General features: G+C 46.4%; 1 protein-coding gene across 1 annotated transcript in view; it reads right to left on the bottom strand.

The window, feature by feature from the left end:
- Positions 1–8,868: 8,868 nt before the first annotated feature.
- The window catches only part of LOC8053665 (radical S-adenosyl methionine domain-containing protein 1, mitochondrial), a 47,139-nt gene continuing 38,333 nt past the window's right edge, over positions 8,869–17,674 (bottom strand). Inside the window, exons 11-13 of the mRNA XM_029972717.3 lie at positions 16,195–16,249; positions 16,028–16,131; positions 8,869–8,987 (exon numbers count right to left, since the gene is read on the bottom strand). Of these exons, the coding sequence (XP_029828577.2) occupies positions 8,888–8,987; positions 16,028–16,131; positions 16,195–16,249 (259 nt within the window). The 3' untranslated portion in view covers positions 8,869–8,887. The remainder of the gene's footprint in view (positions 8,988–16,027; positions 16,132–16,194; positions 16,250–17,674) is intronic.

Raw genomic sequence — 17,674 nt, 5'->3', positions numbered from 1 at the left:
CTTTTCGTTTCGTTTTTGTTAGGGGATAGCGAAACCGGTATCAAGAAAGCCTCGTTTTCGTTTTGTTTCTGTTTTGTTTAAACAATCCTTCTTCCCCATGTCTTTTCTCTCTTCAATACTCTCACTGTCTTCGCCACCCTTCAACTTCGACGTTCGATACACGGAGTAAGGTCGCATGTTAATATTGTTCCAGCAATATCACAAACAAAACTATAGTAATTGCTACTTTAGTACTAGGACGAAGTAATATGCACAAAGTTAATGTTTGCGATCAAAACTAACAAGACGACAAGGCTAAATTAAGCATACTCGTATATTTATTCGGCTGCTCCTGTATCTATAGGACTTGATTCTCACTGCCGGGGTGCACTACAAAATGATTTATTTCGAATTATTCGCCAGACACAATTGCATTTGTAACTTGGTAATTTGTCTTTCCGGGGATGGGGGCCTTCGTCGGGCCTCAGGTTCCCCCGGGAATTTGAAAACTTACCGCATAGGATTAGCCTCGTCACTCGCTGAACTCCATTCGTAGATTGCAGCGATTCTCTCTGCAAATGCCTCAGCGGACTCTTTATACTTCGCTTCACTTTGACAGACATTACGAACCAACGGGGTCAATCAACCAGCGCTAGAAATGCATCGTCACGGCACTCGTCTTTGTACGTTTCCTCTCACCATATACAGCAATCACGCGCGGTAAACACGCACTCATCCTTTTGTCTTTCTATGCGCGATTGGTTTGGCCGGTGATTGCAAATCCACCAAGACAACGAGCGCCGTAACGATGCAGTTCTGGCACTACTCGATTCGTTCCACCCGATCGTCAGCGCTCAAACTCTCAGTTAAAAAGGTGTCACAGCTCAAACTGTTTGTTTTTCTAGCTCGACACACATGGCCTCGTGCCTATAGCTCCCTCCGTACACACCGCCGTCATAGAGGTTCTCCCAAGCGCCGTGCTGGAAAAAAGACGCACCAGATTTCCTGGAGCGACAGTTCCCACATGTCCTTCGCGTAGCGGTCCATGACATCTAGCTCGTTTGGGGCTGCGGATCTGTGTTCCATTGGCGGAAGGCTAATCGCACTCGGGTCGTAGCGTCCTCTCGGTCTCAGAGTCTCCGCACGCCCCGACGACGACCCTTTTGTGCCGCGGCAATCCGGAAGCGAAAGTCGCAGCAACACGGACGAATCTACCAAACTGTGTTTCTTTTGCTTGTCCTACTCCGTGGTCGCTTGGGGCGACGCGACTACTCCATGGACCTTCTCGCTCTACGTCGCATAGGCACTGCCATCTTGGAATCACATGACGCGGGCACAACTTCCGCACTTGATTTTATAACACAAGTTGACCATTTGTGCCGTCTGCGTACTGTATACGTGTGAACGTGTAAGGAGGAGAAGCGTGAATCAGCGTTAGCACTGGAACACATTGAACGCAAATACTTTACTAGGGGAATACAGGACACTCCCCGAGAATACATCTAAAATGACGGGGGCGATCGGTGGCCGGGTGGGCTACAGCGAATCTTTCTTCGGTTCAGGCGACACTGAACTTTGCAGGGCAAATACGGTGTCGCGCGTGATTGTCATGCTACCGCACCAAGAAGCAGTCTAAGAAAAAGAAAGTGAGGTTGCGCATTTCCGGTTTTCTTGAAATTGTGTAAGTACGAACACGAAAGTGCGAAAAGTCGGCAGCTCTCGGTCTGTTAGAACGCGAAGGACCGACGTGCGTCAACTGGAAAGAGGTGAGAGAAGCCAACACCTCCTAGATAACAAAGCCGTAGTGCTGAATGAGATGGCCTCATCAGCGAAGGCCAACGGTGGGCAGAGATTGGACACGACGATTGCGTCAACGTTCGCCTCAAACTTGACACGAAGCCGAGCGCTGATGCAGCACGTTTCCAATCGGTGTCCAGCGACGCACACCAGCTCGGGGCACGTGGAGCGAAAGCTCTCGCTGCAGAACCCATGGGATCCTGGGTTCAATCCCCACTCCTGCCAGCTTCGATATGCATGAGCATCGTACCAGCGTGCGGTCGTGTGTCACTACTGCGTGATGCACTTTATAGACCCCAAGCTAGCGGTTGTACTGCACTGGCTAATAAACTTCTCATCTATAGCTGGGAGACAAGTCGCCCGTCGAGGCAGACTACGTTCTAGGCCGTATAAACATACACACAACCCATTTTTTTTAATTGTTTTCCGAAAAAAGACGACAAAAAATTTGAGGACGCACAAGAACTTCTTATGAGTTGTGAATACGAAAGCATGAATGTCGTTCTTCCGCTCCCTTAGTTCGTCTGCGGCGTACTGGCGTGGACCGCCAGGTTTCGCTACTGCCAGGGGGATGGCATCACGTGATTTTTTTGAAGCCTAGTCATAAAAAAAAAAGTCGGCCCGGAAGTGCGCCGGTTGGCTACCTCGTTCGGTGAGATTTACAAGTTACGGAGCCGTCGAAACTGACGGGCGGAATTAAGACGGTGAGTGGTCCTGTCTGCATCTATTCTCGTATCCTTGTTGTTTTGGCGTTTCGAGGAGCGACGCGGCGACGCCCGAGATCGTCGAAATGCGGAGTCGGCGAACCATCGAAGCGTGAAATCCGCGTGATAACACAGAGCATGCAGCGCTTGAGCAACAGTTCTGACGCCGGAGAACGACATCTAAGGTGTAGTCTCTATCGAAGAGTCACCTTGCAAAGTGTTTGCGATCGCGGCGGTCGCGCTTGATTGTGTGGACGAATCGTGCTGGTGTTTGCTAACCGCAATGGGATTGTGTAGTGTACGAAATTGCAGTAATCGGTCCGAGCGGTCGAAGAAGTCACCCACTGGTGTTTCGTTTCATCGGTGAGTTCACCCTTTGCTGATGAAACGCTTCATTGGCAAAGACATCTTTAGTTCACTAAATGACCACATGTTTGAGAATGAACCTATGGAGAACCACGCCTAATATGGTCTGTTTCACAGAATTGTACCTGGACATCAGACAGCGAAGCATAAGCACGGTGTCCACGGATGAACTACACCAACAGAAAGTAAGACGAAGGCACACCGAACTCGCACAATTCAAAGGCCAGTAGTTATATATATAAGCCAGATTAAACATATTGCCATGTCTCTGTCAACCTTGTAATTATTTTGTCCGTCTGAAAGGGGTACCGTAACTATTTTATAAGTCAATGTTGTGTTGCAAATCTATAGCTATGCGGTAAATAGGTGTTGTATATATTGTTTTAATTTTCAATGATTCTAATGTAAATAAAATACGTGAATTAAGACACTTCGAGACAACTGGAGCTAGGCTTTACTCGCGGTGACAAAATGAAGCTGCCTCAGCAAGGTAAGTTGATATCCCACGAGCTCAGCAGGAGGGGTATAGGTTTACAATAATTCGTTTTCATTCCTGTGTTGGATCTTCCGAATTTTCAGGCGGACGCCTCGCATCGCTAAATCCTTTCTCGCTGCCGAAGACATCGCGATGGCAACGTCTGCTCTTGTGCGTTTTCGCAAAAAAAAAAAAAAAAGAAAACTACTATATTTATATATTTCATTATTATTATTATTTTTTTTTTTTTGAGCAGCTTGGGAAAGAATGCTAAAGCGCACGGAAGGACCGCTGCCAAAGACCGGCTTGCTCGAATGCGGCATCTCAGCTGAGACGGACTTAAAAAAAGGCACTGTCAAGGTTGGAGCGCGCGAGAAGACGCGATTTAAAATTGAGCGCTACCTTTGACAGCGCTTTCTTGAGACAGTCTCTACTGAGACGCTGCTTCGAGCGAGCCGCTCGACTTACATTACGAAGCCTCCTAAAGATTCACCAACTACGTAGGTGCACCGCGAAGAAGTGCTTTAGTTCGGTCGAGAATTACAAGGCAAAAGAACAACAAGCAGACGCTACAAATACGACACCCACCGCCTCAGCGCTCACTGCCTACTCCGTAAACACAAGGCAAAATACAAGCAGACGCTAGAAATCCGACACCCACCGCCTCCGCGCTCATTGCCTACTCCGTAAATACAAGGCAAAATACAAGCAGACGCTAGAAATCCGATACCCACCGCTTCCGCGCTCACTGCCTATTCCGTAAATAGAAGGCAAAAGAAAGATAAGCAAACGCTACAAATCCGACATCCACCGCCTCCGCGCTCACCGCCTGCTCCGTAAATTGAACATACTACAGCTGACCATAATAGCGCCTCTACCAACACCTACCAGAAAAAGTCACGTGGCGGGGCCGACTCGTCCCGAGATGCATACCGTTTCCGGAAAAAAATGTGAGGAGGGGAGGGGGAGAGGCGGCTTCAGGGTGTCGGGCTTCAGAAGAAGTTGCCTTGCGGAGGCTAGGCTCGTGACGTCATGCCATCCCCCTGGCTACTGCCGTACTGCCGAGTAGGGAGCCTTCATGTGCGCTTCGCAAAGCGCACATGAAGGCTCCCTACTGCCCAGGTAAGTGGCCGACGGCCGAGCGCGCTCTTGTGAATCGGCTGCGCCGCGCTGAGCTCGGCCGTGCAACCCCTCCGGGCTTCGCCCCTGCGGGCTCTGCTCCCTTTTACCGGCGGCAGGGCCGCTGCGTGCGCTGCGCTGCCATGAAGAGGGCTTCTCCGGTGGCGTTCCTTGGAACTACGCCGCGCGAGAGCCAATGGGAGCCTCGTTCCTTGAAACTATGACGCGCGCCAGCCGATGGGAGCATATCCCTTACATTTCTGCAACACACGACAGGCTTCGCTCCATTGGGACAGGGGAAGGTGCCGTTTGGCGCGGCTTCAAAAGAGGATGACGTAGGTTCGCTCCATGGGACAGTTGATGCTTTCGCATTAAAAAAGATCTGACGAAACACGCGTGACATCGGCAGAAGTACATTCTTCGCATTTGCGACCCCGTCAACCGCACCACATTCCGAGGCGTCGCCTTCACGTGCTCAGGCGGGAAGAGGAGGCGGCTGGGGGAAAGAGGCGTCGCCAAATAAACAAATCCACCAGGGCTGTTTTATGGCGCTGTCATCGTTCTGTCTAATGCAAATAAGCAGAGTGCCCTGTATTCTCTTATAGTCCGTTGCAACTCCAGACGGTAGGGCGAGGAGGAGAAAAGAGCGGGGACAAGGAAGCAGACGGAACGCTAAAGAGAGGGGGAGGTTTCTCCCTCTCTTCTCCAGCGTTCCGTCTGATTCCTCGTCCCCGCTCCTTTTTTTTTTCCCTCGCCCTACCTTCTTGAGTTGCAACGGACTATACCCGTTTTCACCTCAAGAAAAAAGGAAGTTTTGCTCCATGTTCCTACGCCACGCGAAATAGTTCTCACAAAATTTGGTCATCAGGCGCAGGAGCGATGCTTTTGGCGGTTGAAACGTGTACGTCTTCATAGGGTAACATATATCTAATATGAAATGCACCTACATATACCTCAATTCTCAGCATAAAGAGGGAAATTAGTAATGCTCCGCGAGAAGCCGAACTTTTTTTACTACGATTCTTGAGGTGGAAATGAGTATAGAGTAAAATATTTGTTGAGCATCAGGACGACTCTAATAGAGACTCCCCTCGGTGGATTTGGAGCGGTTTGGGAGGCGCTTTTTCGTTATTATCCTGTTGCGCGTGCAAGCGCGCGCTTGCGATTGGCGTACCAAAGGCGCGAGCATGGAGCGCTCTTGGATCGCTCCAAATCCAGCTAGGGAATTCCACATAAGACGGCATGAGGGTTGAAAGGCTAATTGCTTATGACAGCACAGGTCCGCTCAGTAAGGGCTCATTCACACTGGAAGCGGATCCGCGTTCGCAAAGCGGTTGCGAACGCGGTTGTATAAGGATTCAGTACAATTGCACGCGCATTTGATGACATCAAATGCGCGTGCAATTGCACTGGATCTTTATACAACCGCGTTCGCAACCGCTTCGCGAACGCGGATCCGCTTCCAGTGTGAATGGGGGGTAATAGTGACGGAGCATTCGCAATAAGAAGCTGGAGGTATATTTCTGATAGCGTGTATCGGAATTTTAAAAACGACACACCTTTTCCACAAGGACGCAGCCATCTTGAATGTCGTCACTTCTGGTATTCGGTAAAACATTGTTTTGCTCTCTCTACGCCACTTGAAGGTGTTCACGAAAAATGCGTGATTGTCACAGATTCTTGTATTCCAAGTTGAAATGTTTTATTATTTTTTCCTCCCGCATACCAGATACCCACGTGACTGGGTTCCGTATCTGCGTGCTTCTCGAGATCAACGCGCCCTGCCCTCTTAACAAATCTAGAATGGCTTTGGATTATATGAGCGTATAAGCACTCGCCTGGACTTTTTTTTTTTGCTACATAAACACATATTGTTTTTGAAGCCTCGATCGGCTTATTTTGTTAATTTAAACGAACTACATTCAGTTCTTAGTCGGTAGTCACTCAATTACTTTAATAATTTTCTTAAAATATCGAATTCAATTAAATCGTTAAAACTGGTAGAGTTTCCTGAGTGGAAAACTGTCACAGGTTTTGTGAGCGCTTGAGGTACGCCGTATGCAACGCCGATATTTTAGATGAATTTACTTTCAGCGGCTGGCGACGCCGTTGAAAGTAAAAGCGCACCCATTCAACCGGATAAATATCTATCTACGTGCACAGATCCATGAAGGGATGCTTGGCATTCGACTTTAACTAAACTTGGCGATGGCTACGTGCCTTTTAATTTAATTTGGCAAATTTCACGGAAGACAGATGTGAGACTTCACTAAACAGGTTGGTCACCCATCTAACATCCCCAGTACGTCGTAGAAAAAAAGTCTTTATAATAAATAGCCTATTTTTTAAGGCCAAACGTATGAAATGCCCTTAAAGAATATTTAGCAGGGCCGACAGTTGAAAAAGCATATCTTGAGTATCTATACTTCAAAGAAAATACGTGAACACTATATCGCTTCTTTTTTACACTCTACAGGTCATTAATATAAAAAAATTACGATGGCTTAGCTCGGCTATGCCAGGATATACGTAGCGCGAGCTTATGCGCAAAAAATGAGAGGCGCTATCAAGCAGATGCGGTGAAGCGTCAGACTTGGCTACTGCGCAACGGAGGCACACAGCTGGGCACGCGGCGGCGCCAGTGCGTCTGTCGCGGCTATGACGTCTCTCCTCTAATGCGAAGACCGGTGAGGCGCGGGCAGTGGCGGCGGAGCCCGCGGCGACGGCGGCTCCGTCCCGCCAGCTGTGCGCCGTGTGACGTCACTGGTCCTCGCGCAGCACGGAGCACGGCTCATTATGCGAGCCACGCGAAACTGCTCAACCTGGGCCAGTGTAGTTCACGCTACAATATATGATAATTAGTCTTTTTGGAGATTAAACAGTGAGCACTAAACCTGCGAGTTCATATCCGTTCTCCGCAATTCAGCACATCGTTAATCAGACCGTCGAGTCGGTTTCTCAAATTCATGCGCTAAGGCTCGATCAAAACAGTTGCGTTTCAGTGCGACTCGTTGCTGTGGCGACACTTACGACGACGAGCCGACGGGGAGGCGCTGCGCTGCACGACGGAACGCAGCTCAACGCACTCGACGCCATCGTGTGAACGAGCTTTTAGTCCATTCATGCTTAGTTTATATTTGTAGAAACTAGCGTCAGCGGGTACGGCGGTTGACAATGTAATCCCCCTCCTGCGTTAGCACATCACCGGATGAAGGTATGGGATATGTGCGTTGCCCATATGGGCTACGAGCGCCTCGTCATGATGCGCTCTTCAATCCGCTCGATTGGCTCCATATCGGGTCGAAGCGTCAGCTACAATCGGACTTGAAGTGATGAATCGGAGCCGAGACTACACCAGTCTCGGATTAAATACCAGTTCGCACGCGCGCTGACTGAATTTTCCTGTAGGCCCCTCGGGGCAGATTAAATAACGGATGCAATGCAGACGATGAAATATCCATTATTTTGCACGCATTAAGTGATAATGCAGCTTCTGACGTTGCCATACATGACGCGGGTATAAAAGGAAGGACAGTTTCTTGACAGAAATATTAAACTCCATAAAAGGTAACCCGTAGTTTGTTCCAACCACATATTTCTTTTTTTCGTGCCACCAAAATTGACCGAAGCCGTGGTGTGCAAAGCTCAGGTCGAGTCGTCCTTAAGGTACAATGTTCTTGCGTTGGAAAGATTTTTAATGCGAAAGCATTAACTGGTCCCACGGAGCGAACCGACGTCATCAGCTTTGACACCATGCCAAATGTTGACCAAACGGCACCTAAGCTCACCTCTCCCAAGTAAAGCAGATTTCTGATGGATTATGCTCGCATTGGCTGGCGCGCATCATCAAGGAACGAGGCTCCCATTGGCTCTCGTGCGGCGAAGTTAAAAAAAAAAAAAAAAAGCCACCACAAACACTCTCTTAATGGCGGCGCACGCCACGCAGCGGCGCGGCGGCCGCCGGTAAGAGGAGGGAGCGATGGCGGCAGAGCCAGAGCCCGCCCGGGCAGACTCCAGAGAGGTCACACAGCCGAGCTCAGCGCGGCCACTTGACGAATGCGCGCGCTCGGCCGTCCGACAGCGAAACGTGGCCCTTTACGACACTATCTTTCCTCATTTATGTAATTGCAGAACCATTTATGCCGGATGTAATCCAGGCGCATGTGTACAGTATACGCAAAAACAAAAAAATTTTAACGGACAACGGCTGCACGATCCCACTTAGAACCACTGTTCCCTAATTACAAAACCATTTCGTACTGTGTATCTGAATCATTGCGTGCACTTTTCTGACGTTGTAATTGTATTTACAAATTCTCAATCTATAAATGGCTTTACTAGAACAATAATTAAGAGATTTTGATTGATCATAAACTTTTGCAGGACAGAAAGACATCGCTTTTGGCGAGTCAAATGAAGAAATAACCGTCGTGTGACCCTTTGTTTATTAGACAGCTGTTGCAGACTCCATTTCCGCCAGTAAAGGCAGCAGTGCACAGCTTAGGCTGTCGGCCACGTTGAGTCCTTCTTCGGTGGGTCGAAGGGCACTGCTTGAAAGGAAGAAGGTGAAACTTGTAAGAACTCTGGAGCTCAAATGCATGGCAGGATCGAGCTACAGACACACTGTAGCTGATACATAAAAACACTGCATGCAGTAATCCGTCCAAGCTGCTTTTGAGCTTTTTTTTTTGAGCACAATTTACACTTGATTCTCGTTTTATTAGGATTCACATGTTGGCATGTTCGACTAAAAAAACAATATCTTCTTTTTTTTTATTTATCCCATATGTGGAACCAGTCACTATTAGACAGTCTGCTTCCCCCAAACACTTAACCGACTGTTTAGAATCCCGGACAAAAGCTCACCGGACAAAAGCTCACCGGACAGAAGCTCACCGGACAAAAGCTCACCGGACAAAAGCTCACCCATTTTTTCTCAGACCCGGACAAAAGCTCACCCATATTTTCACAGACCCGGACAAAAGCTCACCACGAGAAAATTTCATGTTGGTCTTAACACGAGTGCGGACAACTTAAGTGCATGCGTGCGACACAAAAAGGCAACGATAAATTAAATCTGACAGGTGCATGGTTTGTTGATTTTAGTAGAAATAAGTTGATTAATCGATTGGTTACAAGCGAATGCAGTCCCCCACTAGCTCCAGTAGTCTTGGTAGATCTCGATGTACATGCAAGCCCTCGCAAATATTTCTAAGACGATTCTGCAGGTGCAGAGTAATTTTTCGCACCCGCCTTACAGTGGGCTCACCTCTCCGGGCTTTTGTCAATGCCGTGGCAACGAGCGCCTGATTTTGCTGTAGGCATTCAATCAGCCTCAAGACGCTTGGATGGGCGTGGCCGACGAGCTTCTGGAACCCGGTACTCTATCTTTCGCAGGTGCTGCTCATCCGGTCTTTGTCTTGAAGAATGGTGTCGTACATATTCCACCGTACCGGGGGAAACTCCGGTCGCCGCCGGCGCAGAGTCAGGCGAAGGGAAGAATTCGCTCTGGGCGCCGCCGCAGACGGAACAGAAGCATAACGAAAGCGGCTGTTGAAATACGTGCAATCAAAATAGTCCAGCAGGTAGCCGATGTCACCGGTAGACTTTTCCCTGGTGGTTAGTTCTCGTAGAACAAGCTGTGGTGGAAGGAACCCGAGCCTATCTAAAATCCCGCACAATTTTTTTTTTTAAATTGGTCATCTGTCTTGTACATTTCCAAAAGGCCAAACTCCCGTTCTTTCAAAGTATTTTTAAAAAAATTCGCAACTCAATGTTGGATGAGGTACAAGTTCTCCTAAAAATGGTCAAATGTCCATTGCGTCCGCACTTTATTTCAGCCCGTGTTTCGCCCGGGTAGGAAAAAAAAAAGAAATCGAGGTGAGCTTTTGCCCGGGTCTGTCAAAAAACGGGTGAGCTTTTGTCCGGGTCTGTCAAAAAACGGGTGAGCTTTTGTCCGGTGAGCTTTTGTCCGGTGAGCTTCTGTCCGGTGAGCTTTTGTCCGGTGAGCTTTTGTCCGGTTACCGACTGTTTAAATGTGCACCGGACATGACAAGAATAATGCTGGCAAGATCATCTTTTTTTTGTTTTTGTTTTAAGAAGTTGTGTGAGGTGAGATGAGAAATATGTTTATTGATGGCCTTAATCACGCAGTAAAGTTGTATTAGGGCAGCCACTTTTGAAACAGATGCTGATTGACTAAGCACATAGCAGGAGAATATGTGCATGACAATTTAAAGTACGTAATCAAAGAAATACCAAGTTGTATTCAGCTAAGTAATGTCAGAACAAAGTAACCCTCACCACTAGGAAAAACAATGTTTCGTTCAACCGCTGACGGTTGCAATAAGCATGCAGCTGCGCTGTGGCTAAGCAAGATACACAGCACTGAAGCAGTAACTCCGCCGGTGGTGCTTCTATGGAGTGCACAAAGCCCCGGTGAGAAGTGCACTAAACAGAGCTATTCAATGGACCTCTTGGCAAATATGTGCTGCCACCTAGACACGCGACTGGGTTCGAGGCTAAGTGGCGAGAAAACAACGCGCGCGCAAGGCCTCTCCCACCCGTTCCACACCCAAAACGTCAGCTACATCCTGTTCACCCATTGAGGCGCTGAGACCTAGATACGACTCCCGCAAACTCGCCTTTGTCCCCACCGTGCGTAATCTTCCGCCCCGAAGTATTTGACGAAACCGTCTTCCCTCTCTGCTCGGCCAGAAGGAAGAAAGAGAGAGTACTGGAAGCATTTACTCTCGAACCGATGTTTCTACAAAAGGTCCATTGTTCCAAACTTCGAAGAATGAAAAAGATTGGGAAACTTTCAAGTACTGTCAGCGCTCGTCCGAGGGCCAAACTGAATAAACATTGTTTAAAAATATAATTGGAAGTTTCCAATATTCGCACAAGCCTATCGTAATGATCTGGCAGTGTAGTGGGATGGGGCATGAGGTATTGGCTTTGGTATTAAGAAAGGGAAATTAACTTCTGGCGAAACATTGGAGTTAATTCCTCGCTTTTTGGTGAAACGTAGCAGAATGCAGCGGGCTGAACACTTTGGCATTATATGGCACAACAGTGACATCACTATGCATGTGTATGTAACTCTAGTAAAGAAGTAATTTTTCATTTAGATCTGTTAACTACTATAAGCTAATGACAGCAGTTAGCAAATCTAGAAATAAATTAGTATCTTGATCGAAACAAACAAGGACTGATAAGTACACATAGACAACTAGGTATTTCGAGAAAAGCTACTAATCACATTAAAATGAAACTCTTGTAGGGTGCCTGTTAACGCTTTTCGAAGACCACCAGTGCAGCCGTAATGAATGTTGCCTACAGCACGAGACGTTCGTTTTCATCCTCCATATAACTGCAATGCATTCATAGAGAAAGCATGTGTCTGGACCGCTTTTGCTAGAAAGTTTGATGAAGCAGTAAGCAAAGCAATAAAATTGAAGTGCCAAAAGTAACAAGAAGTGCCTAGTAAAATGTCACAAAAAAATTGAGTTCTTTTCAAATTTAAAAAGAAAAGACTAGATTTTCTTTGAAGGCTGTGAGCAAAAAGCCTGGCTGTTAATGGCAGTAAACCAATTCTTGAAACCAAAGCTCAACACTACGACAGATTGCTGGTGCTCTCTTGATGTCAAGCCTCACAATGGCATGCATTTTTGGAAAACATATTAATGATTTAGCATTAGTATCCACATGACAGGGAAAAGCTGACGGCATCTATCTGTGGACAAAAAAATAGTGCAAAGGGAAGCGTGCCACATAGATAAGAGGAGGATAGTGAAGGATAAAGGCAAGAGGGAGGCAAAGTCACAAGGAGAAAGTCAATGCGAATGCGGCACGGCGCAGCGAGGTGAGGTGAGAGAAAGGCGACGTCACAGGGCGGAAGCCAATGCGCATACGGATGCTGGGGTAAGTCTGGACTTGCAGGTGTGGCAAGCGTGTATGCCTTTGTTTGTGCTACAAAATGGAGTGTGAACCAAGTACTAGCGCTGGTCTAAGTAGGAGGCAAAAAACACGGATTGTGAACGAAAGGGAGAAGTTGCCGAAACCAGTGAACAGCGACACTGTCAGGCAACAGATGCTGCTGGTGTTTCCCAAGGGTCTTCTAATGCATGCCATAAGGATTCACCAAATGATCTTCTTTTAATTTTTCAAATTAACCCAAGTCATAGCTGCCTGGTCAACTGCACTTTTGTGTGAGGTAAAGAGGCTAAGAGTAAGAGTACAAATGTGTAACGCAATTCGACCATGGTGCCTCCGTGATCATCCTGTCGAAGCAGCACCTTATATCAACACTTTCGTGGGAAGAAATTCATGATGCCTATAGTGATGGCCAATGCAGAACGATAACTTCAATGATTTTTTGAAGAGTAGTCGGTCCGTCGGAGTCAAATTGTGCAGTGAGTAAAGCCTAGCAGTGAGCAGATTGCGGTGCTCACACACATTGCGGGCAGCAAACATTTTCAGTTACGCACAAGGCCGCTGCGCTTTGCGCCAAAAATCCTGAAGGTTGCCAAATTTTTACAACTTAAAAATCACCATTATGTTTTTTTTTTCCCGGCAATACCAAGCAGATATGGCCTGGTGTGATGTGTTTTACATTTTATATATATATGTGGAAAGTTCTCAAGAAACTAAAAGCCAAACATGGCATGGGAACAACAGGCGATTCTAAAAAAATGCCCAAACCAAATTTCTAAAAACGGCATTTGTGACATTGCTGCATATAAAACTTGAAAAAGTAAACTTTGGGGGAAGTGTGCATTAATTTTTTTAAAAGAAAAAGTCGGTGTGACAACATAAAATAGGCCACAAATTAAGGTCAGTGATAGTGTAAGACATTTCACCCTTTTAGCTTTTCTCTAATAATTGCAGACCAAAAATGCAAATTCAATCCAACTGACTCGGTTACTTGTCACACTATTTTACATGAATAGGAATTCCTTGTCTACTGAACCTGACAACCAAGACCAATGGCCAACTTACAGCCTCATCCCACTTCACAGGCTGTGGTACTATCGCACCAGAGCCGTATATGTAGAGAGTTTGGTCAATGGGAGGTGCGGGCAAAGTCGGGGCGTGCGGCAGAGTCGGAAAGAGGGCTTGGCATGCTCTCTTGACCAACCAGAAGCCGAAAAGAATCCCCTAGTGGTGGTAGCGGCAAACAGTTCTGATCAAAAGTCTATGTTCGTATATGGTTTTAATAAGCGCGTAAGAGTGAAGTGTAGTAACTCTTTGTGGTTGAAAATAGGGTGCACGTGTTGTTTTGATCATGATCATGCAGAAAGATGTAAGAAACGAATGCGCCGCGCAACTCTGTTTTGCGCAGACAGAGTGTGACCTTTCGGACGGCAGATTCTCGGCCCTGGGCGCTTGGCGCACGAATCATGTCGATCGTTCCGCTAGTCGCACTCTTCCACCATCATTTAGGATTAAAGTGATTGAAACATCACGTGTACCGTATTTTCAGCCATTGAGAGTTACTCCAATGCAGTTATCAGGTTTGTTTCTCGCGACCACCGCCAGGGTACTATTTCCGGCTTCTGGTTGGTCACATTCAAATTTCTGAAGACGCCCTGGAACACGCCCAGCCCGCTTTCGGCCAATGGCGCCTCCTGATTTGTCTCCTATACTTCCCAACGAATGGCCAAACTCTCTACATTTACGGCTCTGTATCGCACCACCCACTCACACTATAATAACTTTAAGGTAACCTGATTAACTTAATCATCAGCTAAAAAAATAACGGTGCACTAGATTAATATGCAAGACTCGGGCAAATGCATCATTCATGGCCTTAAAAGTTCTGCAAGATTTTGGAATGTGCAATGCAAAAGGGGTTGCGGTTTTGTTAGTATTTCATATCTTTGTAGCTGGTACATTTCCTTCTTTGGGGGCATTTTTTCTTTCTTTACACATGCCAGTGATGTGATTGTTCCGAGCCATTTTGGAGCACCTCTTGGAGCAGCCAAGGAACTTTTGGAGCATAAGCAGACACTTCAGTTGTATTCCTACTGCAGTAATTATTACGTTAAGATTCAGGTGTTATCTTATCTCATTAAAAGAAAATATCCACTCCGCTTTCCCACTTCTGTGCAAGCGTTAGAATCATTGCACGGCAAGTTTGGTTCCCTCAAACACATTTTACCTGCTTAGTTTTGCGTAGTAACACCAGGCACAGCAACGAGGTGCTGATTGATAAAGAACGGCATGAAAAGCTGTGAATGATTATTTTCGGTACGAAATCAAAGGTGGACCAAATTGTAGATTGTACTGACATAATGTTATAATAGAATAACTTTGAGCAGCCAAAATTGATGTTTCATTCAAGTTCTAAAGGTCGTAATAAAACTGCAGCTCTTAATTCAGATAAAAAAACAAAGGTTTTGTCATTATATTACATAAATTAATTGCATTTTACAGGTAAAGATCATAATAAAAAAATAAGAACGTGAAGAATAAATATGACATCTTAAAAACAGTCCAGCCGAATACATTAAAATTATTCTCAAGCTTCCATCCACTGCTCCAGCTAATCTCTTTTTAATTTACCTTATTGACTTTGTCATTGAAGAGATGAAACCTATATAAAGGAGATAACTAAATAGAAGGGTTGACATAATAAAAATAAACCTCTAAAGCAATCTATATAAATCATCTCGCAGTACCCAGGTGCTGACCCAGGTGCCAGATCTGGAATACGAAAAAGATATTGTCCGAGTATCGCAGTCTATACTATATGCAGCTGCAGCTTTATTCAGAACGGTTTACTGCTAGGTAGAGTTATTAAAACTACACTTACCAACTTCCTTCCCTTTCTTTTTAGTTACCCAATGCCTGCATATGTAAAGTTTTGCCCTGGAGGAATGCTTTACCCTTAGCACTAGCGTGTGCTGCGGCAAAGCAGGATATGCAAATGAACTGACTCGCCAGAACAGACCACAAAACTTCAGAGTACTGTCAGTGTTTGATAAGAGATAAAACCAAATAGTATGTTATGTAAGGTGATAATCATAAGATCTGAAAAATCACAAAAGCCTGCTGTAACAATCCGGCCGTGTAGTAGGGTCTGTGCTACTGCATTTTCAGTGAAATTAAGATCTGGTGCAATGTTGGTGCAGATTTCTCACATTATGATGAAATGTGGCAGGATGTAGCACTTTGGCACAAGTGACGCAGTTTGACGCAGCAGTCACATCACTGACATGCTCTTTTGTCTTGCATTCTTTCATTTACAGGATGCTTTATCTTTGATGATGCCCTACAAACTAGTCCTCATACTTCCTTACTAAGCATGAATAAATGTTCCCATCATTATCTGTCTAAACACATTATTCTCGCACTTGCTGCCAATAACTGCATCAATGGATAAGACCGTCTGAATGATAGCCTCATGTGTTTTGAACGCATTATTTGTGCAAACTGTTTTGACCTCTGCACATGGTATATCTCTGGCATCCGGCACAAGGTCACACATCAGATGTGTGTAGCACAAGCCATTCCAGACCACATTCATATCTGTACTTCTAGAGGCCACCCAGAGTAAAGTTAATCAGCAAGAATGATCAATGACCTGGTGTCCAGTAGAATAAGTCCAGCATCGAGCAACCTTTGAGTCTGGGAAGATCCTTCAAAGGTGTCCTTCAGCGATGTCCCCTGGGACACAACGAACCAGTCCTGTTGAAAATATAGTCACCAGGTGAGTTCAGAAAGCAATAAGAACGTCCCTCTTAAGCCCACCTCATTGGTTATTCCTCGTGAAGTTCTCAGACCCATGACCAGCATTTCTTCTAATCTGCAAATGTAAAATTGTCAGATGAATGCGCAAAGCAATGATGGATAGAACTGTCAGTAGGTGACTTAACATTAATAAAGAACCAAACATGTTGAGTATTAACACAAAATATGTTATAGGGGTGGGTTTTAAAGGAAAAGCTACATGTTACGCTCGACCAGCACATAGGTCAAGGTCACACAAGCAGCATAGCCAGCCTTACGGAGGCTATACTGCTTATAGACCAACTGACGTTTACAAACAAACCGGAGTGCCCCTAGCGGACGCCACCGGCGCCGCGCCGCGCATGTGCAATGAAGTGTGGGCAAGAAGCTTGCCGTTGCCCATAAACACACCATTAGAAAGCAATGTTGTCAGCATCGGTGCGAGTCCCTGTGTTCTTTTTTGCGTTGAAATTGTTGATTCTATATCTTCTTGGCAATGTCTGCTTACTTTAGCAACCTCAGTGAAATTAAAGAGGCTCGTTACACCGCAAAACTTTGCGTGAATAATGTGACATGCGGTGATCCATTCCGCATGGATGCCGCAGAATGGACGCTAAAGCCCGATTCACATAATGAGATCCTGCTCGCAATTTTCAGTCGTGGCGTAGCTCGGGCTACAAAAGTGTCAACCGTTACTGAAATGGTCGACATCGATACTGAAAATCGCAAGCAGAATCGGACCAATTGAATCAGGCATAACAAGCTGGTGATGGCCACTGGTAACAATTATCAACATCTCATTGTATCTACTGTTTACTGTTTACCTCAAGCCAACTTACTCCAACCAACCTTCAAGCTTAAAGGGGCGGTGCAACAATTTGCGGACTTTGGCTAATTAATTGCGGAAATTGATCCCGGCCACATATGAAACGAAGGACCGAAAACCATTGTTTCCTACTTGCCCTAGTTTTCAATAAAAAAAAAGAAAAAAAAAATGATATCTCTGGCACCCCTCAACTCAACATTGAAGCGGCACCAGCTTCGCCTGTGACATCATTCGGAGTGGCGTTGGTTTCCGGTTGGGTGCTTCTGGCTTCCGTTTCCCCAGCGCTCGTCGGCTCGCCAGGCTCGCCGCTCTCCCGCTCTCCCGTGGATTCCCGGCCAACATGGCGGCATGGGCGGACGGCCTGAGCGACGTCGAGCGCAAGGTGCTTGCGTATAGTAAGTCAGTTGGACTTGTGCGGCGGGCAGTCGAAGTCGAGGTCGAGACACCAGGAACAATAACGATACTACGGACCACGACCAACGCACTCTGTCGAGCGAGGGAAAGACAAAACGTCCGGGTTGCTCGTGTAGCCGCCGTAGGCGCCTCGGGTGCCTCGGGCGTCGACGGATGACGGCGACGGCAGGTTTGGTTGACTTGCTGTAGATGGCGCGAAAAATCTTTTAGCGGCAATATTAGGCTTTTGAAGCATTTCTGCATGCCTAAACAACAAGATTT

This window comes from Ixodes scapularis, unplaced genomic scaffold (genome assembly GCF_016920785.2).
Source record: "Ixodes scapularis isolate PalLabHiFi unplaced genomic scaffold, ASM1692078v2 PGA_scaffold1__304_contigs__length_218370807, whole genome shotgun sequence".
Classification (NCBI taxonomy): domain Eukaryota; kingdom Metazoa; phylum Arthropoda; class Arachnida; order Ixodida; family Ixodidae; genus Ixodes; species Ixodes scapularis.
The sequence above is the reverse complement of the archived record's forward strand: the minus strand, read 5'-3'. Positions and strand labels throughout refer to the sequence as shown.